Source organism: Camelus dromedarius, chromosome 3 (assembly GCF_036321535.1).
Source record: "Camelus dromedarius isolate mCamDro1 chromosome 3, mCamDro1.pat, whole genome shotgun sequence".
Taxonomy (NCBI): domain Eukaryota; kingdom Metazoa; phylum Chordata; class Mammalia; order Artiodactyla; family Camelidae; genus Camelus; species Camelus dromedarius.
The window spans coordinates 13873804-13900551 of NC_087438.1; the positions used below are offsets into that span (position 1 = coordinate 13873804).

Consider the following 26748-nt stretch of genomic DNA (forward strand, 5'->3'; position numbering starts at 1 on the left):
ATTCCACACAATATGCTTGTTTTGAAACAAAGGTAGTATTGCTATTTTTATTAGCTTTTTAAAAAAATTTGTTTATGAAAGTCTGTAATGTTTCAGGCAAGAAAAAGAGAACATAATTAATAAATACTAGGAGTTCCTCACTAAAGTGAGCATTTAATATACGTAAGAATTACTCTATGGATAAAACTATCACAATGTTCAGTATGTGCCTGGTGCCCCAAATAGGCCCTTTTCCTCTCCTTCCCTTCTTTATATCTTATTTAAATATAAATTGAGAAATCAAGTGTTGTAATCAAAATAATCTGTCACAATGGATAAGAATATATATCTGATATCTAGTAGATTAACCCTCAAACATCTCTTTCCTGTAGTCAAATAAAACGGTTTAAAAATAAAACATTCTGTGAATATTATATGATAGATAATTAAAGCAGCCTTATGTGTTTCAGATCACTTGCTTATTTCATAACAGTTAAAGAAATCTAATACTTGTCTAGAAGAACTGTCAAAAATTATAAGGCAATTAGAAATGCATCACTCAAAACTCATTCCATGTATTTATCTAATTTTTTGTCAGTTTACGGTATAAAATCTTAATGTTCTGATCCTATAAAGATCCCAGACTGAAGTGCATTAATTAAAATGAATCTCAACTTCCTTAATGACATCATTTTTCTTCTGGTTACCCATAGATCCTCCAACAGTTCCAATTCCTTTAGTATTATTGCCTGAGACTAATATAAGTTGGAAGCTTTGAAATTTTAAGTCGTACTTTTGATTTTATGAATGAATACTGTCTTTGTTCTGCAAATCAGAACTGTAAACTCAATTTTACCTCTATGTGAAATTAATTATATTGGGATGTTCTTAAGTATTTGCTATTGATTATGAAATAAATTAAAAATAGGTTTTTAAAAATTTCTATTAAAATGTCACAATTGGTCCATTCAGTTATATTAAAGAATCTAACACATGGAATAACTATTTTCTACTTTTAGTAATAATGAAGAGTTTAACATTTATCTTCCATCTTGGTCTCTTCCTCCACAATGTCTGTGAACCCTTCTACTGTTATCTTTGTTAGAATTCCCAAAATTCAGCTTGTGATCAACTGTTGTGCTGTTCTTTGAACTTATATTTGCCATCATAATTTTATGCTGCCTAAAAATTCACTAATAAAATAAAACATCATTTCATATTCTTTTTCTTTTTCTGAGTGAGGAATATAAGGATAATAAAAATTTTCTTATCAGATACAGTCAACACCTGAAAGGGGTTTGTCAATTATAGCAAAATAGCTAACACAAGAAATCATTAATACAAATGATATATATATGTATATATCTGAAACACTTGTATTGAAATATTTGAATACATAATTATTAAAAAAATCTTGGAATTCTGGGTGTAGAGATAAAGTCTTATCTCTGAGAATGGATCTGCTGTTGCTTGGGCTTACTGTCAATGTCACCATTCCTGTAAAAAGCACATGCACTGCATCATGTACGAATCCAAAACTGATTTAGTCCAAGAGAAGGAAAATGTGAAGATAAATCTGAAATACTTTAAATACACCAACACTCTTAGAAATTCCCTGAAATTTTATAATGATCTCCTTTTTCTTCTAAATTGCAGCGTATTTCTAGCAACTCATTTTTATCAAGTCTTAGGAAAACTTAAAGCTTAAACTACACAAATCCTCATTCTATTATGCACATATGTCATATTATTTAATGTAATATTTAAATAAATTACGGAATTACAATGATAAGTTCAACAGGCTTTGAAATAGAATTCAAGAAAGGAAACTTTGTATTTTGGCCAGGAATTAGCAACTGATACCAGACTGACCTGCTATCATATATGACTATAAAACTGAACAAAATACTGTTCTCAGAGCATTGGATAGACAACAAAGAACTATGCTCCTTGAGAGAAGAGAGACATACAAACAGAGCCCTAAGACTCCTTCCAGTTTTGATAATACATTCACCACGGCCAAGTCTGTATCTGCCTGGAGGGAAAGACTGGCTATTTAACATTTTCAAATCAACGAATGTAATTCACTGCGCATACATATAATTATTTCAATAGATGCAGAAAAAAATAACAAAATTTATCACCTATTTTTTAAATTAAAAAGAAAAACAAAAACATTCAGCAAGCTTAGACTAGAAGAAACTTCCCCAAACTGAATATTGTCTGCACCAAAACCTATAACTGTCATCACTGAATGTTTTAACCAAAGGATCAGAAAAAAGGCAGGGTACTTTCAGCACTTCTCCTGAACATTGGATTGAAGGTTATAGTCAGTATAATTAGGGATGAATAAAAAACCATCATATCCATTGTAAAGTAAGAAACAAATCTATATTTCTTCACAGATCACATGATCATCCACGTACAAATGATCTTCCCAAAGCTTTGGAACTAATATGAGTTAATATTATAGGCTGCAAGTTCGTATTAACAGGTATTTCTATAAGACTAAAAATAAAGGAACATTTACATATCAAATTTATGTAACATAAAAAAATCTAATAAATAATATATGTTCAATATTTGCCTGCTGCTGAAACCTACAAATTTTATTAAAAGAAATTTAGACTATCTAGATACCTGGAAACATGTTACATTCATGCATAGAAGATTCAGTATTTTTGAGATGTTCATTCTCTCAAAACTGAATTATAGATCTAATGGAGTAGCAATCAAAATTCTACTTCAGATTGTTGAAGAATTTGACAAGCTGATTCTAAAACTTATATGTAAAAGAAATGGTCCTAAATTAGCCCAAGCAATTTTAAAAGAGAAGAAAGCTGTTGGAAAACTCACATTTTCTGATGTGTTACTATATAGCCATAGTAGTGAAGACAATGGAATTGGTAATAAGACATGTCTTATACCAATTATATACATGTATATTATATATATTTGTGTATATATAATATATATAAAACTGATGATATGCACAGAAGACAGTTTCAGCGTGTTTATAGCAAAAGTTGTCATGATAAGTAAATAGAGAAATATTAGCATTTATAACAAATAGTGGGTGTGTTGTAAATTCATATGTTAAGTAAATTATACTGGACCCTTACCTCTCATTATACATAAAATATGACTCAAAGTGAACCCCAGATCAAAATATAAAGCCTTAAATATACATATATAATAACCAACAGGATAAATGTTTTATTACCATGTGTTTAGCAAATAATTCTTAGATAATACACTAAAGTCAAGAATCATAAAATAAACCAAAAATATACATTGTAATTTTCAAAAAATATTCCCTTCCTTGAAAAGTACTGTTTATTAAGTAAGCACTGTTTATTAAGTATTCTGTAAAGTATTGTTTATTAAGAAAATGAAAAGATAAGACACAGAAGATGAGAAAATATTTGAAAAGCACACTGCTGATAAAGTCACCTATCCACAATATATTACACCTCAAAGCTAAATTATAAAAAGCTGAACGTTATAAAAATGTGCAAAAATTTTAACAGAAAATTCTTCACAGCAGATATATAGATATAAGTGCATAAAAACATTGTCAACATGACTAGCCTGTGGTGAAACGCAAATTGAAGCAATGTTATGTCCCTTAACACTTCCTAGAATGTGGGGGGGTGGGGGATACACTGACAATGTCAAAGCTGAAGTGCAGCTGCCGGTGGCAATGCAGTTATACAGCCACTTTGGGAAACAGGCATGGCTTCCTAACTTCAATAGACTATTAGCCCAATGACCCCACCTCTACCTATTAACCCAAAGTAAATTAAAACACATGTCCTCATACAATTTGATTAAAAATATTGATGGAAGCTTTATTCAGAATAGCTAAAAACTGGAAACAAGTCATATTTCCATCAACAGATGTAAAAATAAAGTGTTGGATATATACACATAAGAGAATAATAGCAACTACATATTGACATAATGTCATGGACAAAGATCAAAAGCATATGCTACACGAAAAGAGCCAGTCAAAAGAGTCTATATGTTTTCTCTTTCGTTTTTACTACATCTGGAAAAAAAAAAGAAAAACTATAGACTCAGAAATCAGATTAGTAGTTTTTAAAATTTGTAACTGGGAGAAGGAAGTCATGTCAGAGAGAACTTTCTGAGGTGACAGAATAATGCTCCACCATGGTTGTGGATCTGAATGTGATCACATGGATGTGTGCATTTTTGAAAGCCCACTGAAATATAACAAGATCCGTACATTTAAATACATGTCAATATTATTTAGTTTTTTAAAAAATCACTTAGATAAGGAGAATAGAATGCTCATACATCCTAGAGAGAATCCTATTCTAGCTACCGGCATATGGCTGATTGTGGGCATCAACTAAGTTTTACACAAAATAAATCACAGTTAAGAGAGTTTAGTGAATGTATTTCAACAGTGCTCCAATTGTAAAGTTATTTTCTAGATGTCTACATAGGTGCTAGAATATTTTATCATTATCTGCAATGATTATAAAAATGTATTTCCATCTTCTTCATCTGTGTGCTATTTTCTGGTGGTTTCCAAAAGTTAATAAGGTCTCTTATTAATAAGACTAATAAGTAATAAAGTAATAGTAAGTAACAATAAAATTAATAAGTAATAAGGTAAAAGGTCTCTAAGCCCCATGAAGACGTATCAAGTAATGACTGATGTATTTAGCATGTATTTCAGTCAAATTTATGGTAATGACACTAGCTGACTGTTATGACACCACGTGCCAGATTCTGGGTGAAGAAGCTTCGTCTAGCCCTTACTGGCATCCTTCGTTACAGATAAGAAAATATGTAATATTTTTGCTAAATAATTTCCCCAAGTTCCAGCCATGTGAAATAAACAGAAGCAGAATTTAACTAGAGACGGTCTTACTTTAGATTTAGTAGTCTTAAACATTATGCATTATTGCCTACTGAGATAATCTAAGGACTTTATTGATAATGCAATGATAATTAATTAGATATAAATCAACACCTTTCATAAGCAGAGAAGTATATGTAATGAAAACAATAAAAATGCCAGAGCAGTCTACATTTATTTAAAAAATCTCTAAAATATGTTCAGATTCATATAGAAGATATTAGAACATCTCTTCTGTAATTTTTAAATCCTTCAAATTTCAAATAACATGAAAGGTGAGACTTGGGACAGTTAATGTAATTTTGGAACTGAATACAAACATCTTTTAGAGTGGAATTTTCCTGCATAAAATGAAATGCGTTGGTTAAGAGATCTTCACCTCACATATTAAACATACATATTAATCTCTGAGTCAATCGTTGAATATAGTTACATATTTATTAAAAACAGGTTAAACATTCTCTTTTTGAAAAACATTTGAGAATACTGCTAGAAATACATGCTCTTGGTATGTGCACCCAAGGGATATACATAGAGACATTTTTCACATTTGCAATACGAAACATGTATAAGATGCATAAGATACGTTATATCAGCAATATTAACAATACCTGAGGCTACAGAAAACTGAAAACAATCCAAAGCAACCTTTGGAAGTTGTATGAATTTGTTAAAATAGATTTATTTTCTCATCATAGTGAAAATGAATAGACTTTTTCTGTACTTTTTGACATGGATGAATCTCAAAAAAGCACTGAAAAAAATTCACAGAAGTGCGTATTTGGCTCATTTATATTTTCAATGCCCATGAGCCAACAAATATAAGGATAGTTATACACATAAATATAGATAAACAGCTTAACTGTATTTGGTAAAATTATAGAGAAAACAAAGGAACGGATAATACAAAATTCAATCTTGATGCGCTCCGGATAGAACGGAGAGGGATGTCACAGAGATGCAAAGCTTATTTCTTCAAGGTGGGTGGCTCTTTAATTAGTGTTCATTTTATTCCTCAACCTGACTATATACTTAAAATATCAATATACATGATAAATATTATAATGCCAATTGAAAAATAATTGGTCCAGTTTTTAAAATATATCTGTATATTAAGCAGAGATATATGTGTATCTTTACATACACACAACTTAGACACTCATTTCAAATTGTGTTCTAATTACCAACTAAGCACAATTTTCATAGTTTTATTTATCAATATCTTTCTTTAGGGATCGTACAATTTGTATTTTTATAAAACGTTTCCTATTCAAAGGCATAGTGCTGAAACCTAACATTTCATTTAAGGTTTAATTTTTATATTCTACAAATAAGAAATACTTAGTTTTTATGGTTGGAGGTAGGTAAGTAAGTTCACTTTCATTTTCAAAGCCAGATGACATATCCTGCTTTCAGCTGTTTGTTGAAGTGTCCATCCATTCTCCACATTGGCCTGCAAATAACTCTGTCTTATAGCAATTTGATTGTATGGTTTTCAAACGATGCAACTTGTATCAACACATTTTTTTTTCAAAATTGCTACATGGTTTAGTATATCATCCATATTAGTATATTTTGCTTTATGTGTTTGAAAATTACATGTATTTTTCAAGTCCACTGAACTATATACATGTATGTATGTGTGTATATATATATATATTATATATATATATATATAATATATATATAGTCAAATATCAAGTGTTTTTCTTTTGTTCTTTGAAATAGTTTTATCATTACTCATTCCCAGTTTCCGAGAGATTTCTGTTACCAGTTTCCCCCAACATTATGGTTTTTTTGTTTGTTTATTTTGAATCTATTTTATTAGGTTCATTCAAGTTTCAAATGGGCACATCACCCTTGTGACACATCCTACATGTTAATATGAGATGACATTCTCATCATCATGATAGCTTTCTGTTTTAAAGTATATTTTCTCTGATACTAACATAGTTCTGCCAGGTTTCTTTTGTTAGAATTGTCTATTTTTTTAAAATTCTACTATTTTAAAACTTTCTCTACCTTTACATCTCATTATTTATCTATTATGAGTAGCATAAATATAACTTGTTTTTCTTATTTTACTCCAGTACAGTAATGCTGTTTATTTATCTTACTTATGCCACTTTGGCTATTAATGTATATTTTTACTACCTTATTATGTGTTTCAGATTTGTCTTAATTTTTCTGTTTTCAACCCTTTGTAATGTTACTTTCCAGTAGATTGTTTAAGGTTTTATTATTATTCCATTTCTCCTCTAATTTTAAATCTGTGTACTAAATTTACTTTTTTTACTCTAGAAATGTTAACATGCTTTTGTTAACTCAGGAAAATCTAAAACAATTGGCATCTTTAGTCTCTTCCTGAATATTATAACTTTAAATGCTTTAATTTCAGTGCAGTCTCACAACTTCATGCCTATAAGATATGGTGATGATGATGAAGCTTGTGGTCTTGTTAATCTGTCAAAGTTGATATTTTATGTTATTACATAGTCAGTATCCTCACATGTACTGCTTTCCTTGTCATCATTCCTTACTGGGTCTTCCTTTTGAAATAATTTTCTTTCTTTCTAACACATTTTGAAGTAACAATATTAACCTCCTCAACTGTAGTCGTTTGAAAATATGTCTGTTTCACACTTGTCAAAGAGTTAGTGAGGCCAAGGTGATCTGAAATGACATGTAAGAAGTGTCACATACACAATTTCTGATAGGTAACGCTTTCACATTTTCATTCCCTCCACCCAGAACTAAAGTGAAAACAGAACACATGCCCCATCTTTACTCTTTTTGTTTGGTAGGATGTGACGTGTGTGTGTGTGTGTGTTTGTGTGTGTGTGTATCTTCATTTAATCTTTTATGAGTGCCATGTTTTGGAATGTTTGGGAGTATTTCATCATACTGAAAAAAGAGCTATATAGTATTACTTATGATTTAAAAGAAACATTATGGCAGATTAAAGGAGGCTAAGTCAAAAAAAAAAAAAAACTATTTAGAAAGCTACTGCAGTACTCCAGTGGAAGTGACGGTTGTTAGGACAGCGATGGGGGTGATGGAGATGGCAAGACGTGGTTCACTCATGGGTATTTTTTAAAGTATAGCTGGCAGAAGAATGTCTGAGGAATTGGATGCACAGCGTAACAAAAAGAGAAGAGCCACACACGACTCTGGGTGATCTGCAGAGCAATCTGAAGACTGTGACTGTCGCTGCTGAAGTGGAGAAGGTTTCTGGGGGAGTAGGTGTACAGAGAAATTGGATTCTGAGGAAGATATTTACTTGGATCATATTGGATTTGAGACCTCTGTGAGGAGATATTAAGGTGGTTAATGTGATATCCAGGGGAGAAGTGCCCAAGTTGCTGCAGATTTAAATTTGAGAGCCATCAATATGTAGATGCCACAAAAGTCCATTCTATTGAATGGCATTACTTGGGCAGTAACTCAAGACAGGTCTGAGGTCTGAAAATCAGATGCCCCACAATTCAATGAATAAAGAGATGGGGAAGAAGTTATCAACACACTGAGCTAGAAGAATCGGAGACAGAATCAGAGAATGATGTGCCCTTTAGCTAAAGAAAGAACTTGTTTCTTAAAGGAGTTGTCAATTGTGACAAATGTTGAAAAATTTTTGAGCAAATGGAGGAATGAGAATTAGACTTTGGATTTTGCAGTGTGAAGGACAAGGGTAATTTTGGTGAAGTTATGAAGATAAAAAACTTTTTAGAGTGCATTTTAAAGAGTATGAGAGTAGAGAAAAGGCAGGCTGTTAATACAGACAATTCCTTCAAGGAGTTTTTCAGGAAATGGAATGAAATAATAGAGATGTCTCTGGAGGGAAACATTTGATCAAGGTAGGTTTTCAGTTTTCATTTGCTTGAATTGACTTTATTTGCAGTAGAAAACAAAGGCTGTTTTTGAGGACAGGGGAATTATGTATCAGATAAGGAAAAATAAAGATACAGGGAAGAGGAGAAATTATTAACAGTGTGATGTCTAAGAGTGAGTAAGAAAGGACGTGATTCAGAGCACACATAGAGGGGTGGCCGTAAGCATGGCACGGAGAGTTCATTCACACTAATGGGATTTTTAAAATTAATTATTTATGGGATTACTGCCCATAGGACTAGTTAGGTTGGTAGATATGATAGAAGAAAAATGTAGAAACGCCTTTCTGATTGGTCTTGTTTTGTGTTATTAAAGAAGCAAGATCATCTAATGCATGTAAGGAAATTAGGAGAAGTATTGAAAAACTGTAGATGGAGGAAAACTATAAAATACATATTTAGCAGTACTATATATAATTACTTGAGTTGTTTGAGTTTCTTTTCAATCAACACGTGTTCTAAGTCTTCTAGAATTTGATACTGAAATCAGGAAAGTGTAATCCTTAGTAATCCTTCAATGTATCGACTTACTGGATACACAATGACGAAAAAAGAGAATGTCTTAGACATTATAATTGTCTGATCAAACTCCTCCTTGTGTGTAGGATCCAAAAGGTTTGAATAGAATTTCTGCAAGTGAAGACAGATATATAGACCTTGAAGGTTCTGAGACAATATAGACAATCCCACACCTTTTGTCACACTAATTAATGAAATTATGGGCACATTTCCTGTATTACATATAATTTTTAAAGGCAGTGAATTGAGATTAGTTCATAAATTGCTTAATTGGGAGCACCATTCTTAGTGGTTATGCAAAATGATTATTTATCTCACCTTGGATGTGAATGAGGATGAGTGTATATCAATTTAAAGTGATATTCATTCCGTTAATGTACTAAAAGTTAACATAGTACTCGTTGCTTATTACTATAATCTAACAACTCTAAAGCAAAATGTGAGATAAAAAAGAATGCAGGAAAGGAAAACAATCACAGAGAAATGGAGACACAGACCTAATCAAATAAAGCCTAAAGCCCAGTTTACCTATGAAACTTGCAGGCAGGTACATGAATCAACAAAGTTATTCTAAATCTCAGAACAAATTGAATTATTTTTAGATATTTTGAAGTAATCTGTCATATGGCATTAGGTAACTAATACACTGACACATGGATGTATAAAAAATTTCAGAAAATATTTTATTGTAGTACTTCGGATCATTGGTTAAAGTGATATCAATTTATCCGTGTGTTAGTCCCTTTGTGTGCTGAGGGGAAAACACCCACTAGGATTCTTTTGTGTGTTAAGGGAAACTGCTAATACGAACACATTTGTGGAAGACAAATTTCATGGACCAAAAATAAGCACACTGACAATAATAATAGAATATGTAGAAGCCAAAGGGACTTAAAAACCACCCACTCTTCAGTAACGGGGTTTTACATTGTTAGATGCAGCTGCTAACAAAAATTAATTTCAGATTAAAAGGCAAAGAGGAACGAGTTCATAAAATTTAAATTTAATTTCCAGGACCTGAAGTTGACAAGTGGACTAAATTTGAAATGTGTGGATCCTACTCTTTGAATACATTTGCATGAGAATTGAGAAAACAAATGAGAAACATTCAATGAATAAAGAATATGGAAACACTGGTTTCTGGACTTGAGTTATGTAGAGAGAAAAAGTGAAACAGGGAGCTAGGCAGATATTCATATCAATTCACAAAACATGAGCTCGTTTCTGTTCTTGCTGAAACCATGAACTCTGGTTACAGCAGAACCTTTTGGACTCATTAAAGTATGAATAAATAAGCATCTCCCTGACCTTGGATCCTTTGGGAGTACAACCGTCATGCAAGCAATTAATGAGACAAAGTCCCATTTTGGTGTATTGATCAGGTGGAATACATCCTTGCATTTAATGCACAGAACAAGGCGAAACAGAATATTCTAGGTGAAATGGGAAACATATAGTTTAGTGATGACTGCATTTTGTCGTGAGTGATGGAGGTGTTCGGTAGTTAAGGTAGGTGGAGAAATGAGGGCAGAGAATATTCATGAATTTAACAAAATTTTATTAACCCAGTTCTATGTCTCAGGAAATTTACTAAGTATTTGGCAATACTATGATGAACAAAGATGAAAGAGATCCGTAGACTTGAGATGTTGACCATCCAGAAAAAGTGAAAATATTACAATAAAACGTGGTAAGTGCTCTATGTAAGACTGATAAGTGATGTCATTTTAAGGCAGGCATGCAGTTAGAGTATAGAAGGGAAGGGGCTGTAAAATTTGCCTGAGAAGTTGAGAAAAAATTCACAGGTGTGACATTCGAAAGACTTCTTAAAAGAAAATTGCTGTTTGTAAAGCAGAAGAAAATAAGAAGAGGGCTTTGAGAGATGGAAAGACAATACAATTATTGAAACAACACGGCCTGTTTGAGGGTCTGTGCCTAAAAGCATGATACACATTTTTCAGAGGATTCAGCTGAGACTAGAGGGCCAAATATTATGAAGAAAAGCCACGTATGACCTACATGGAGTTTATTCCTCAGGCAATCAGGATCCGTGTGTGTGTGTGTGTGTGAGTGTGTGTGTGCACGTGCGTGCGCTCGCGCATGTGTGCATGCTCATGAGATTAGTCCTAAATAGATCAAATTGTTATTGAAAACCATGTTTCTTAAACTTAATTTACATTAGAATCACATTGGTGAGTGGTTCTCAAACCTTAGCCTACATGGGCATCGCATAGACAGCCGGATAAAACCCAGGATATTGGGCCATAATGAGACTCAAATTCATGGGGTCCCCAGATATTTGGTCAAACACTATTTTGTGTGTGTTTGTAAGAGTGCTTCTGGATAAGATTAACATTTAAATTGGAAGACCTAGTAAAGTAGATTGTTCTCTATTATGTGAGTGGGTTTCATCCAGTTTGTTGAAGACTTGAATGGAACAAAAGGCTGACTCTTCTTTGAATATGAGAGAATTCTCTTGCCTGATAGTTTCTGAAATATTGGCTCTTTCAGGTTCTGGCCTTAAGATGTGCCCTAGGACATGGGATCTGAAGATTTCAGACCTGCCAGCCTCCGTAACTGGATGAGCCAACATGAGCTAATTCCTTATACTAAATCTCCTTATTGGTTCTGAATCTTATAGGTTCTGTTTGTCTGAAGAACCCTGACTAATCCAGGTCCAGCTGACAGCAGAACGTAGTTTAACCTTTACTCATCCTTCATCTCAAGACTGAATCCATGCGTTATCCTTCTTTGAAATCTCCACTTATCCTCTTAGAGAGACAAAGCAACCATGTTTTATGTTTCTCTAGTTCCTAAAAAGCACAGTAATTATTCATAATGCAATTATATGCTTACTTTGTCTTTTGCGTGAGACTCTTAAATTCCTCAAAAACAAAATATGTCCTCAGTACCATTAGTGCCTAAATCACTACACTACCTAGCAAGTATCATTGATGAATGCATTTCGAGTGAGTCAGTTAATGTATACTTTAGGATAAAGGTGATAAAGCACATCACACCAGAGTACTGGGATGGATACTAAGGAAGTAGAACATTCCAAGAGGAAAGAGAATGATTAATATAGTCAAATATCACAAAGAAATCAAGGGGAAATAAGAAAGAAAATATACTCATTGGATTTAGATATTAAGAAGAATGATCATAATGGCAGATTCCAAAACACAGTTGGGACAAAATATACGTTATCCTGCACTGAGGCTCTAACAAAGAAATGGAGGGAGATGATGAGAAATTCACTTGGAAAAAATATATTAAGAACTACTTTTTGAGTACCTACTAGTGCTGTTACTGTACTAAGGAGTCATACAGAAGGACAAGTAAACCACAGCATCAGGTTTGAAAGGATATGTACTATCCAGTAATAATAATGATGATAATAATAATAATAATAACAACAACAATAACAACCTTGCCAAATTTTTACAGACATTTTAGGGTCATGGTAGGTAGAATTCTAAAGATGCCAGCACAAGACTCCTGTCCTTGGTTATTCAACTTAACATGAATCTGAATACTATTGTGAAGGGAATTTTGCAGATAAAATTAAAGTCCCAAGTCATTTGACCTTAAAACACAGAGCTTATCTGGGTAGGCCTGACCCAATCAGGTGAAGACCACTGAAAGCAGAGACTTTCTCCAGATGGCAGCAGAAGAGAAAGTTAAAGAAATTCAGGCATAAAAAGGACTTGACACACAGTCACTTGTTTGAAGAAGGTGAGGGCTATGTGCGGAGGAAGGCCGGCAGCCTCTAAGAGGAGAGAGATGCCCAAGTTGACAACTAGAAAAAAAAATGGAGACCCACATCCTCAAGGAAGTGGATTGTGCCAGAAAGAATGAGCATTAAATCAGATTCTTCACGAAGTAAGCCAGAAAGAGAAAGAAAAATATCATATGATATTGCTTACATGTAGAGTCTAAAAACAAACAAACAAACAGACTTATTTACAAAACAGAAACAGATTCACAGATGTAGAAAACAAACATGATTACTGGGGGGGAGGGTGTGGGAAGGGGTAAACTGAAAGCTTGAGATTTGCAGATACTAACTAATACGTATAAAATAAACAACAAATTTATACTGTATAGCACAGGAAACTTTATTCAGTATCTTGTAGTAACTTATGGTGAAAAAGAATACAAAAACAAATATATGTATGTTCCTGTATGACTGAAGCATTGTGCTGTACCTCAGAAATTGACACAACATTGTAAACTGATTATACTTCAATGAAAATAAATAAATAAGTAAGTAAATAAGTAAGTAAGCAAGTAAATAATCAGATTCTTCCCTGGAGCCTCCCAATAAGAGCCCAGCCCAGCTGACACATCACTTAAGTCTTTCCAGATCTAAAGCAGAGAACACAGCTGAACCCTCCTGGATTTCTACCCTACAGAAATCATATGAGTATTTGTTACACATTAATGGAAGAGTCATAGAAGTTATCAAATAGCTGTATTATGAATTACATTGCTGCCGGTAACAGAAATGTTCCACAAGTATTTATTTAGAACGTTCTCTTCCCCAAAGACTGTGACACCTGATAAGAAGGCAACACTTTCTATTCCCCTGACCAGAGACAACATATTGAATTCATTTGATTCTTAGCGTGTTCTTTAAAATGCTGAAAATAATCTTATGTCACAGAACGCATTTTAAAAATAAGTAACAGAATAAACCTCAATCAATTCAAATACCTGACTGGTACTTAGGTCCCATGGACATCGATTTCCATATGGAGGACCATGTTAGAATGAGTGCAGATCTAAGAACCAAAATATTTAGATTAATATTTTGTATGAGTCTCATGTTCTTTTTATCTAAAAAATGAGAATAATACCTTTCCTCTCTATTTCACAGAGATTTTTGTTAGGATGACACACCTGTAAAGTGCTCCCTACAAGGACAAATAGCAGCTGGTAAAAGATGTCACAGACCAGATCCATGTTTCCTGCCTTTCCTGCATGACTAGGCAGCTGCATAAATGCTTTGAGACCCAGAACCACAGGATGAAAGAAGGCAGAGCCAAACACCATGTAATTAACAGCTGCATTGCGCCTGCACTCTACCTGCCTGCTCAAAGGATGCTCATTTCAGCTGTGACAACCCTCAACTTTCACACTGGCCCTCTAGCATGAGGCCTGTTCACCTCAAGGAAGGGGGCAACATTTTTTGTTTTGGTTTGTGTGTGTGTGTGTGTGTGTTTTGCTTTGTTTTGTTTTTGCACAGAGTTGCTTTGCTTTTATTTTCTCTTAAATTCTGGTTCATTTCTTTATCTGCCCAGATGAGGCCCCTTTCTTTTAATTGCACAAACCCCTAGGTAGGATGAATAGGTATTTTAAAACATTAACTTCGAATTGTAACTCCTTAGAACAACAGTCTCCTCAAAACTGTTAGCTTAAGATTTTTAAAAATCCGTTTTCTGTTCATGAAAGACACTGTCAAGAGGATGAGAAGACAAGACACAGACTGGGAGAAAATATTTGCAAAAGACATATCTGATAAACCAGTTATCCAAAACATGCAAATAACTCTTAGCATTCAACAAGAAAACAACCTGATTCAAAAATGGTTCAAGGCCTTAATAGACACCTCACCAAACAAAACATACAGATGGCAAATAAGCATATGAAAAGATGCTCCACATATATGTCAGGAAAATACAAATTAAAACAACAGGATACCATTCTATATCCATTAAAGTGTCCCAAATCCAGGGAACACTGACAACATCAAATGCTAGGGAGGATGTGGAGCAACAGGAACTCTTACTCATTCATATCTGGTGGGAGTGCGAAATGGCACAGCCACTTTGTAAGACATTTTGTCAATTTCTTATAAAACTAAACATACTCTCACCATATGATACAGCAATTGCACATTTTGGTATTAGCTCAAAGAAGTTGAAAACTTCTGTCCACATGAAAACCTACACATGAATGCTTATAGCAGCTTTATTTCATCATTAACAAGAACTTGGAAACAACCAAGATATTCTTCAGTAGATGGATGAGTAAAGAAACTGTGGTACATCCTAACAATGGAATATTATTGCATGTTAAAAAGAAATGAGCAATCGAGACATGAAAAGACATGGTGGAATCTTAAATCCATATTACTAAGTAAAAGAAGCCATTCTGAAAGGCAACATGTTGTATAAATCCAACTACGTGACATTCTGGAAGAGGCCAAACTAGGGAGCCAATAAAAAGATCAGTGGTTACCTGGCGTAGGGACGGGGAGACATGAATGGGCAGCGCACAGAAGATTTTTAGTGCAGTCAAAATACTCTGTATGATACTATCATGATGAGAACATGCCATTATACAGCTGTCCAAACCCAAAGGAGACCAAGAATGAACCTTAAATTAAACCATGGACTTTGGTTGATTATGACATGTCAATATAGGTTCATCAATTATAACAAATGTATCACTCTGGTGGGAGATGTTGATAGTCGAGGATGCTAAGCACATGAAGGTGCTGGGGGGATATGGGAGATCTCCATACATTCCTCTCGATTTTGCTGTGAACCTAAAACTTCACTAAAAAAAATAAAGCCTTAAAAAAATCCTGTTTGAAAAAGTATCCACAACAGAATACACTAGAAAACAGTTGGATGACATGGCTCATGTTGAAATTAATGCTTACAAGCAATTGTACCTGGAAGGGCTTCCAACTCTATTTCATAGACACTTAAGTCAAGCAATCTGTAAGTGGATGTGCACTTTTCTAAACAGTGTCTCCCAATATGGCTATAAAATCTTAACTATTGCTCATTCTTTCTACATACCTGTTTATGATTAGGATTAAATTATATCTTAGTAATGCTCATTGAGATATCTCTAAGGCTTTTTTATTACCATCCATAAAATTTAGGATATTACGATTTACTGTGCTGTTTTACTTAGTAGATGTGTATTAACTCATTTCCCATATGAAGGACCAACAAGTGGTTTAAAAAAAAAAAACTTAGTATATCTTGAAGACGTTACTTTAGTAAAAATGAACATTTCCTTTGGTAATGATTGAAAACAATAGAGTTTTTATGATATACATGAACCCATGTATGTTTATAAATCAGCTTCTACTTGATGCAAACATTATTTGGACTGAGGTGAGATTTAGAAACAATCTTAAGTACAGCCTCTGATTAAAATACGCCTGTAATTGAACTTGATGCTATTTTTAAAATTTCCTATTGTTTCCAACAAGCAAATATCATTCTTTCCAGGGATTCTTAACTTCCATCTTCTATCCATGGAGCTTGTTCCCAAGAACTACACAATATTTTTGGAACCTTTCAAATGTCTTTATCATTTCCTTTTGAATATATCAATCCATTTATTCCTTTATTTTAAAACTAATTTTCAATGAGCCTTTATCATGTGACAGTCCTTTTGTTGTCCTTGGGTGACTAAGAACATGTAATTCTAGGTCTAGTCTCGTTACGTTGAAAATGAATATTAACCAGAATGATAACAAGTGAACCCACTCATGTATTCTTTATAATGCTCATTTTAAAGTAGTTAGTGATGCTTATTTTCAAAGAGAACATTATGTCGAAAAAATTATCTAAATGGAAACCACTTGAGTTGATTTTTCAGATGCAAAACATGAAAAATTCAGGTAGAACAGAGAAGACTGGAGTGGTTTAATTATTGATTTGTAATAAAGGGCATTATAAAAGTACATAAACCACAATGAGCTATCACCCCATGCCCACTAGAATGGATCTAATCAAAAAGGTATGTAATGATAAATATTGATAACAATATAGAGAAATTGGAACCCTCATATAGAGCTGGTATGAATGTAAAATGTAGCCACTTTGGAAAACAGTCTGGCTGCTCATCAAAAGTTTAAATATAGAGTTTCTATGTGACCTCGTAATCCCACTCTTAGGTACACAACCAAAAGAAATGAAAACCCATCCATATGGAGATACTCATAGTCATGTTCATAACAGCATTATTCAAACTAGGCAAAAAGTAGAAACAGCCCAAATGTCTGTCCTGATAGATAAAGTGATAAAGGGACAAGTAAAATGTAATATATCCATAGAGTGGAATATTTTTTAGCAATAAGAATGAATGAAACACTGCTACATGCTACAGTGTAAATGAACTTTGAAAATACTGTGCTGAGTGAAGTAAGCCAGTCACAAAGAACCACGGGTTATATGATTCTTTTATATGAAATGCCAAGAAAAGGCAAATCTATTGCTATAGACTGAATGTTTATGTTCCCTTGCCAAAATTCAGAGTGGAACACTCATCAGTGAGATTAGTGCCTCCAAAGAGATTCTTTGCCCTCGTGCCAGGTGAGTTCACCAGTAGAAGGCAGCCATTTATGAACCTGGACTGGGTTTTCACCAGATACCAAATCTGTTGCCCCTTAATCTTGGACTTCCAGCCTCCAGAACTGTGAGAAATAAATGTTTGTTGTTTGAAGCACTCAGTTTATGGCATTTTGTTATATTGGCCGAAACAGACTAAGACATCTATAGAAACTGGAAATAGGTTAGTGGCTTCTTGAGTTGAGACACAAGGAGTGGGGTTTAGAGGGTGATGACCAAGGGGTACAGGATTTCTTTCTGAAATCATGAATATATTCTAAAACAGATTGTAGTGATTGATGCACAAGTTCTGAGTACACTAAAAGTCATTAAACTGTACCCTTTAAAAGGGTGAATTGCATGATTTGTAAATTATTTATAAATGAAGTTTCAATTTTTTAAAATTTCTTGTACCTTCTGAGGACAAGCAAAAGAGAACATAATTTCTTTTCACATAGCACTGTTTTTTTAATGTGAAGTATTCTTAATTTTAATATATTTATAGTTCTGTTGTGAATATGTAGAAATCTTTTAAAATTATACATATTTTCTGCATGCAATGCTAAACTTGGGGCAATTTGTACTTTGGTTTATTTCTCAACATGTAAAGAAAGGTTTCATTTTCATGACAGTAAATCCGTTTTCCTAGCATTTTATTCTAATTTCATTTGAACGTTGTCATGCACATCTTTTTGAACTCAGAGATAATTATTGATATTTATGCTTTTTTCAAAACCTAGGTATTTAGCATAATGCCATGCTCTGGATGAGGATGAGACAAGAGCCTTCCTCAGCTGTGTATCATATACTTCTCTTAAAAGGGACATAGACCTGCCCGTGGAAATCCCAAGAGTTATTCTTTTACTGTAAAAGTTCTGAGTGTTAATTGAAGCTTGAGGAGGGGTGCTATATTGATAAAATAATTCAAGTACAATGTTAAGATTTTCTTTTCTTCTCTTCTTTTTGTTTTCCTAAACAGTTTCGCCGCATATGAAGTATTCCTCTTCTGCTTAAGTAAGGAATAAGCACATGACAAAGCAAGTCTCACAATTCAGAAGAGAACCAAGTATTTTGACTCAGTGATGCAGACTAAGTGTTTTGTGATGCCAACTTCCCACCACTATGCGGGGATTAAAGTAAAGGAAAAGGTACAAGATTTATTCGCTGTACCTGACAATGAATAATTGTATCTACTACCTTCTGTGCACCCTGCTCACCCCTGGCATAAACAATAAAAGTGGCAAAAGCCTTGCTCTGGAGAAAATCTCAGCATAAATCTTCACGTATAAGTGACTTCTTTCCTATGATAACAAAATAAAGACGTTTACCATTTTCTGAAGCAGCAACTGTGATGTTGTACCACGGAGTTTCCTCTCTATCAAGGACCTTGGTAGTCTTAATGGTTCCAGTGTTGGCATCAATGTTGAAAAACCTGTCATCTTCAGGTTTGTAGTCGATGAAATATCTAGAGAAACAAATAGATACATTTTCTTTTACCCGACGCTATAACAAAGAAAAGAAAACTGAATCAAGGGAGGTATTAACCTAATACATTCAAATATTGAAACATGTATTTTTACTTTCCATATTTGGCTCTTAAGATTTGCCTGGCCATTTTATATTTGCATAGAACTGATATCAATTATTTTTCTGTCACTCGTTTTTTCTGTCACTTCAATTACTAATTCAAAAAGCTTAAAACATACACCTACTAGACTCCATGAACAAAAGCACAGTTAATTAATGAGGGAGGGAGAGACAAAAAAAAAAAAAACAAACCCAAAAAACTTCTCTGTGAAGCCTACAGTCCACTGGAAAAAAATAAAACTTTAATTAAACTTTTCATTGTTATATGTACAGTTTTTTTAAGGATAACAGATGTTAGAGATTAATTTATCTTGGAATTTCATTATACCTGAAGTTGGAAGATAAACACAAAATGAAAAACAAAACATTTTAATTAATTACCGTTGTGTCTCCATCACTTAGCATCTTCTCTTAGTCAAAGAGTGAAAGAATGAATAAACAGGAAGTAGGTTGCTTTATTGATCACACATCTTCTTCCCTGCCAAGCTCATGTAATTGTGCATGGCTTTCTTACCTTAGATTTGGCCCCCAGCTTACTTTGGCAACAGAATGAGTGGAAAGTGATGGTGCCCTGTTCCGTATTTGGGTTTAGGTGTCATGAGACTTTGCAAGTTCCCTCTTACACTCTACTACTGCCAGAAGAAGATCATGCCAGGGCTAGTTCACTGGTTCCCAGAAGAAAGGTGAGAGACATAGGGTTGACCCAGTTCAGATCCCCCACCCTAGCGCAGAGCTACCTAATAAATGAGCAGATGCATGATGGAATGCACTGGGGATACACAGAGTTGGCAAACAAAAGCCAGTCTAGTTCAGCTGATCCCAGCTGACTCAGACACACACACCATGGCTATAAATTACTTTTTTCTATACCCCTGAGTTGTGGGGTTTTACATTATTCAACAAGTTAATTAACATAAATCTGAATAAATAATATAGTAAACAATCATTATATTGTTACCCCCCAAAAAGGAAAAGACCTCAGTCCTTGTCTTATCTGAGGACAAGATTACAGATGGGAGACGCATTGCGTAGTGAAAGATTTTTGAAGGATTTATTTAGGAAAAGAAAAGTCCACCTCCAAGAGTGGGAGGCGGGCTGATCCAAGGGAGGGAAAATGGTCTTTGTTTTGCCCTCTCTCTTACACCCTGGCTTAGAGGCGGCCTTTTGATTGATTGACGGCTCTTGCCCCTGGAATGCCGAGTCATGTTTGTTTCCTTTGCACAAGTCCTTACCCATGGTGCACACAGAAAAACCCATGGTAGGTGCTAAACCACAGTGTTAATTATATTACAATGAGCACTGGGTCGTGTTCCATTAAGTTTTTCAATACTGCATAGTCCTGACTGGTTCTAACCAGTTTCTTGCTGGCCCTCATTTAGAAGAAGTAAAAATCCCTTTATGCTGGAGGCAGGCATAACCCCAACTTCCCGACCATCCTCCCTCCTCCACCTATCTGCCTGGTGCCCCACTTCACTATCTAACAATAAGTTGTAGAAATGTCCCACACTGTTCCTCAGTGGGTTTAAGGAGGACGTTTTCTTTTCTCCTTAAACCTCTAATCCTTCATCCCTCTTCATTACTCTTAGCTTAAGTTACATTTCTTCTACGTCTGAAGAAAAAAGAATGAACTGTCATGTGAGAAGTGCAAGGGGAATAATATTTGAATATAGGGACATAAAGTACAAAGATCCAAAGTGCAGAAAAAGCTTGACATGGTTCAGTAACAAATGGATGTTTCCATGTAACTGGCAGAATAATGAAGTGATGGCCAGGGGGTAGGACAAGCCTGCCCTGTGGCACAAGTCAAGGGTTTTGACTTTTTGATAGAAGCAATGGAAACAATTTAAACAAAATAAATAACAGATCTACTTACGTTCTGAAAAAAAAATTCCAGTGGTTACTTTGGAATCTTGGAACACAGAACATTAAAAACAACTCAGAAAAGAAATAATTGTCATCATGGGCACAGGTGGAAAAAAAGAAGGAAACGGACAGAAGTGTATAAAATAGTGCTATATTTTGGCTACAACCTATAAAGCTTTTTGTTGGAGTGGCATTAGTAAAAAGAAGAAATCATGAATGATTTTTGTGTTGTGTCTGTGTATTTGTTCTAGCATGTAGCTGATAAGCCCATTCAGAATTAAAGAGGGAAAGAAACAATCCCTTTGGGAGAAAGAGAGTTGGGCAGAAATCAGTGGCTTTGACATGTTATGCCTCGGATGTCAATTAATAAACATGTGGAATAAAAAATAGAAAATTAGATGTGGGTGTGGACTTCCAATGTGCTTTCTGAATGAATGGGAAATATACAGTTGAGGATGTATCAGCCTAAATGTACTGTAATGGGAACAATATAATCTCATCTGGGAGAGAATTGTAAGGAAAGGACGTGACAGATGGAGCAGTACAGAACACCATCTTTGGGTATAAAGCGTCGCAGCATCTGCATAGGAGATGCTTCAGGGGAAGGTGCAGCTCAGGGGAGAAGGGAAATTGGGCGAGTGGGGTGGTGCAGAAGCCAAGAAAGGAGTGTGGACAGCTGGGGTGAATTCTATTAAGAAGCTGAGTGAGGTTAGTAAAGGCTGAATTGGATTTGGCAGGATGGACATCTTTGGCTAACTTGAAAAAGAGTAGTTTCAATAAAATATGAAAGGTTGGAAGTTTTATTGCAATGGATTCAAAAGTATATTGAATGCAAATATATGAAGCCCATGCAACATGACGCTTGATTGAATATCGTTACCTGAAATGAAGATCAGAAAAATGGTGCCTTATGTCATCAGAGAAGTGGGTTCAACAAATTAATTTTTTCTGATGTGGGTAATAATAGGCATTGTCTTTGCTGGAGAGAATGATCATTTTGAAAGAGGGGAATAGCTAAAAAGATAAAAATCATGAGAAGGTGAACAGATTGGTTTCCAGAGCACGAATATTGGGATTTCCATTGAAAGTAACAGAGGAAACTTCTTCCACTTTAACATGGGGAAACACTCGGAATATAGGTGATTGTGGTGATGGAAATGTTACAAAATTCATCATACTTTCTAGAACAGATTATAAATATAATTGAAATACAACCCATGCCTCACATAGGCACACGGTGTTAACACCTATGTAGAACTTATTGCTCAACATGAAACCCCATAACAACCTGTGGACAGACAGGCACAGCCATGACAGAAGACATTAATAGCATCCCATAAATCTGGACTATGAAGCATCCCAAGAAACCTAGGAGCTCATTTAATGAAAATAAGACCTGACAAAAACAGAACATGTCGCTTGTACCTGTGGGATCAAAGCAAGGAACCGGCCATTTTGTGCAAATTGTTCTAATAAAAACTATAGGTTAATGAAGGAAAATTCAACTTGCAAAATCAGTTTAAGTGAGGAAAGACCAAAATATAAAGCAAATCTGATTTGGAGAAGAGACATCAGATCCAGACACTACAGAAGAGTGGCAACGAGATACAGCATTGGGCTTTCCCAGAGCACGAGGCCGTGGTGCCCTGAAACTGATTTACTTCGACTTAAGTTGATATCACAAAAATCCCCCAAAACAAAAAACAAAAAATCCTCATAATCTCCCTTCCCCTGAGGCTTGTTGCCGAGGATGCAGGAGGATGAGGGCTGAATTGCTTAGATGTGGGAAATCTTGTCAAAGAAAAAGAATAATATCGATTAAAATGTAATCAGTTGGCAATCTGGTTATTACATTGTTTAAAGTAATCTGTCTTCAGGAAACTTTCCATTCGGGGATAGTCTTAGAACAATGGTTTCTGTATTTGAAAGTTGAACCTAAAATTGAAAAATATTATTCAACCTCAAAGCTCCCTGCTGCAGCTATCAGCAAAGCCCAGATGACATTGTTATCAACATACCCCTATGAAATATGGCAGAATTTGCCTCATTTTAGAAATCTGATCACTTCAGAACTGTTAGTCTGGAAGAAAATGGGTTTTCTTCTGTTTATAAGGTAAATTAAGATTCTGAAAGTGTGTGGCATCTTTATCAGAACAACCCCCTCTCTTTTAAGCATCCCACAGACAGAGCTTTCTAACATTAAGTGGTAGTATTAGTGCTTAAATACTTTTAGAATGAATAGGCTTTTATTTGAATTTGAAAAATACATAATCTATGTTTACATGGTAGATGTAACACGAGGCACATGTCCTCAGACTCATGTTATTTACTTCTTACTCTTCTTTGCAGCCTAACTCTCTTGGGAAATATACAACATAAGGGCTCGCTATATGGGCAATGCTTGAATCCAAAGAGTCTTATTCATGGGACTGCAATTGAATTTCAACTCAAGTAGAACTAAATAGCTCTAATTACCCTTGGATTTCTGCCTAGCCTCAGTAATAAAAACTCAGAAAAAGGGAAGACAGAAATGTCAGAGAAAAGAAATGATACAGGACTAGGTTGGGGGTAATACGCAGAATCATTCAATGCTAATATTTAAAATTAAGAAGTGACATGTGTCTATAAAACTGTTTATCCAACAACAAAATAGATAAAACATTCTCAGTAGGTACCTTTTCAAAATATTTTTATAATAAAATACACTTCCTTTCACAAACTTCAAAAAAACACATTTAATACTTCATGAACATCTATCTATCTATCTATATACACACATATATATACACACACGCACACACACACATATTTAGATTTTTGACAAATGTTAACAGGAATTTGACATTTTTAGATATATCCAGCAAGTATAAAATCAAGTAACCATTTACCTAGGTGATATCGGTCCTAACTTGGGATTAATTATGAAAGTTGAGGAATTAAGAGTTTTGAGAATTATATTTTAATATTCTAGTTCACAGCTGTCAAAAATGAACCAATGTAAACTGAGGCTAGAGTAGATATAACTGGACAAGATGTTTAAAGATATCCTTCAAATTATACTTTCCCTCTTAACATAAGATTATATGGGGATGATGTATGAGACTTGGAGGAAACACTCACACATGTATGGGTTATTTGCAAAAGCGATCTAATAAGTGATAACAAAAACTAACATTTATGAAGCACTTGCAGTGTACTATATACATGCTTTAAATGTTTTCTAAATATTAGTTTATTGCAGACTCAAAAAAACTAGATAAGTACTATTAATAGACCATTTTTGTCGAGAAGAAATCTGATGCAGAGTGATGGAGAATTTTATCCAACATCAAAGAGCTAGTTAGTGCAAGAGATTAAAAATCAATACAATCTTTCAAGTAATATTTATACTTTTTTAAAGTAGATAATATTTGAGGCTTTGCCCATTCATTCAATGAATATTTATTTGAAGGAATAAAAGAAAGGAACAAGAGATATATAAAAGAGAAGAGGTAGCAAGACCTGAGAATTATTTAGACGTGGTTTAGTTAGGGAAACAAGTAGGCAAAAAAAGAAAAAAAAAAAGAAAAGAAAAGAAAAGCTATTTGCAAGCTAATATTGAGATCGATGCTCAGACAGTTTAAAATCAGAGGTCAGAGTTAAATTCTAAGCACCAGAAGGCATTAGGGAAAACATGGGTGAGATATCTTAGATCTGGTCTAAAGTGGGGTGTCATTTTTCAGACCACCATTACTTTGTAAGTAAGATAGAAGGAGACAGTTGGTTATAGATAGGCTACAGACAGAAGTTGATCTCCTTTACCCATACGCTAATGCCCTGATCAATATTACCATCTCCACAGTGTTACCCTAGAGTAATATGAACTTACTTTACAATAAAATATTCTTCGGTAAGGAATGACAATTGATTCAATCATCATCAACTAAGTCATTGAGAGAATGCTTGCAAGAGAGTCGAGAGGGGGTTGGTTGATGGGGACAATTCAACTCATAGTGCATTTTTGATCTAAAATGCAAAGGTCGGCTCACGAAGGTACATAGAGAGAAGAGATGAACAGAAGAGGGGTTTACCCAAAACAAATTTCCCAATTTTCAGATACTGTAGAGGTGATAACCACTTCAGGCCACTGAAGTACCTCTCCTGCATTCTTTTCCTCTGTGTACAATAAACTGTCTTGATTTATTCAGAATGTAAACATAAATTCTATGAAAATTTGTTTCCAAAAGAGATCCAGCATATGTGTGAAAATGGTATTGAGCGGTAGTAAGAGAATCAACACGGGTTTGGAAACCAAGTAAGGGTGGTGTTCATCACACCTAAACCCCTGATTAGCTCTGTGACCGTAAGCAATGTACCACCTCTCTGAGCCCTTCTTTGTTAGCAAAATGGAGATGCTGCGTACGTTGTAACTTTCTTGTGACAATTAAATGAGGTAATATATGAAAGTATTTTATGCTTGAGTACCACATGACAGACCTCAATAGTTAACTGTTACTTGTTTTATTGCCTCTTAAGTTCGCTTTCTCTCTTTCTTTCTTAGAAAACTTATGTTTATTTTGTTGAGAAAGTTCATGAATAGTTAAGTTCTGTTTTTTTGTTAGTCTGTTTTGTTTTTTTCTTCTGGCAAAGTGCTCCAAACACAGTAGGAGCTGAATAAGGATTACTATTGAATGAACAAATGTCTCCATACAAATGGCATGAATTGCTGTCCATTTCCAAAAAATAAAAAGAAAATTCTGCCCAAAAATTATTTCCCTGCCCAATGCATATCAGTCAATTTTCATTTGGAAAGTTTATGAGAATAAAACTCTTTCTACAACCTACCATAGCACAGGGGTATGACTTTGCCTTATAAGTGAATGAATAAACCAACGAAGCCTTCAACAAATACAAAGAAGAATCTGTTAGTACCTAGTGTAAAATTAATTAAGGCATGTCAGAGTAGCCTTTACCTCTTTTGTAAATGTTTTGGTGGAAGGAATCAGGCCAATAGGTCATCACGCTTTAATTATCCAGAGCAGTAGGTTTTCATACAGAGATGAATTTTTTATAGATTCCTAATATTATGTTCAAAATTTCTTAGATTAATTCAGGAAATAAACTTTCTTTTACAGCGTGTGCTAGCTTATATTTCTCTTTCACTGAGAGATATCTAAACATTGCAAAAAGGACAAATACATTTATATTTTTCACAGCATTTCATTTAACTTACAGTTCTGGAACTAATTTTAAGTTGTAATACAATTATCATTTTTAAAGCTCATTTTTTTAGACTTTAGGTTGAATCCTAGGGAAAAAAAAACCCTCCATAGTACCTCATGTGGATGCTTTGGCTAAATCTGCAGGATACACAGCCAACAGGATTAGTATGAGGGAGAAAATGTTGAGGTAGATTCAAGGGCTACTCTAGTACAATTATTATAGCACAACATTACGTCCTGACATCACTATAAGCTCACCACATCTTGCATGAACTAGGTGCCAAGATAATATCTATACTAAATGCTACTTAGGAAGTTTTGTGATCAGTAATCAATAAGATGTTGCCTATGAGGGATTGGTTATCACCTGGCTGCAGACCAGAGGAAGTACAATTAAGCTTGTGCCAGCTCAGATTTGTCCAGTGGTCCTTAAGGGCCCACTCATTGGACAACTCCCTATGCAA

General features: G+C 34.4%; 1 protein-coding gene across 6 annotated transcripts in view; it reads right to left on the reverse strand.

Annotated features, from left to right (window-relative positions):
- The window catches only part of CDH18 (cadherin 18), an 885120-nt gene that overhangs the window by 46904 nt on the left and 811468 nt on the right, over positions 1-26748 (reverse strand). For all 6 annotated transcript variants that reach the window (XM_064479693.1, XM_064479687.1, XM_010981984.3 and 3 more), the window contains one exon: positions 18962-19098. In XM_064479693.1, the coding sequence (XP_064335763.1) occupies positions 18962-19098 (137 nt within the window). The remainder of the gene's footprint in view (positions 1-18961; positions 19099-26748) is intronic.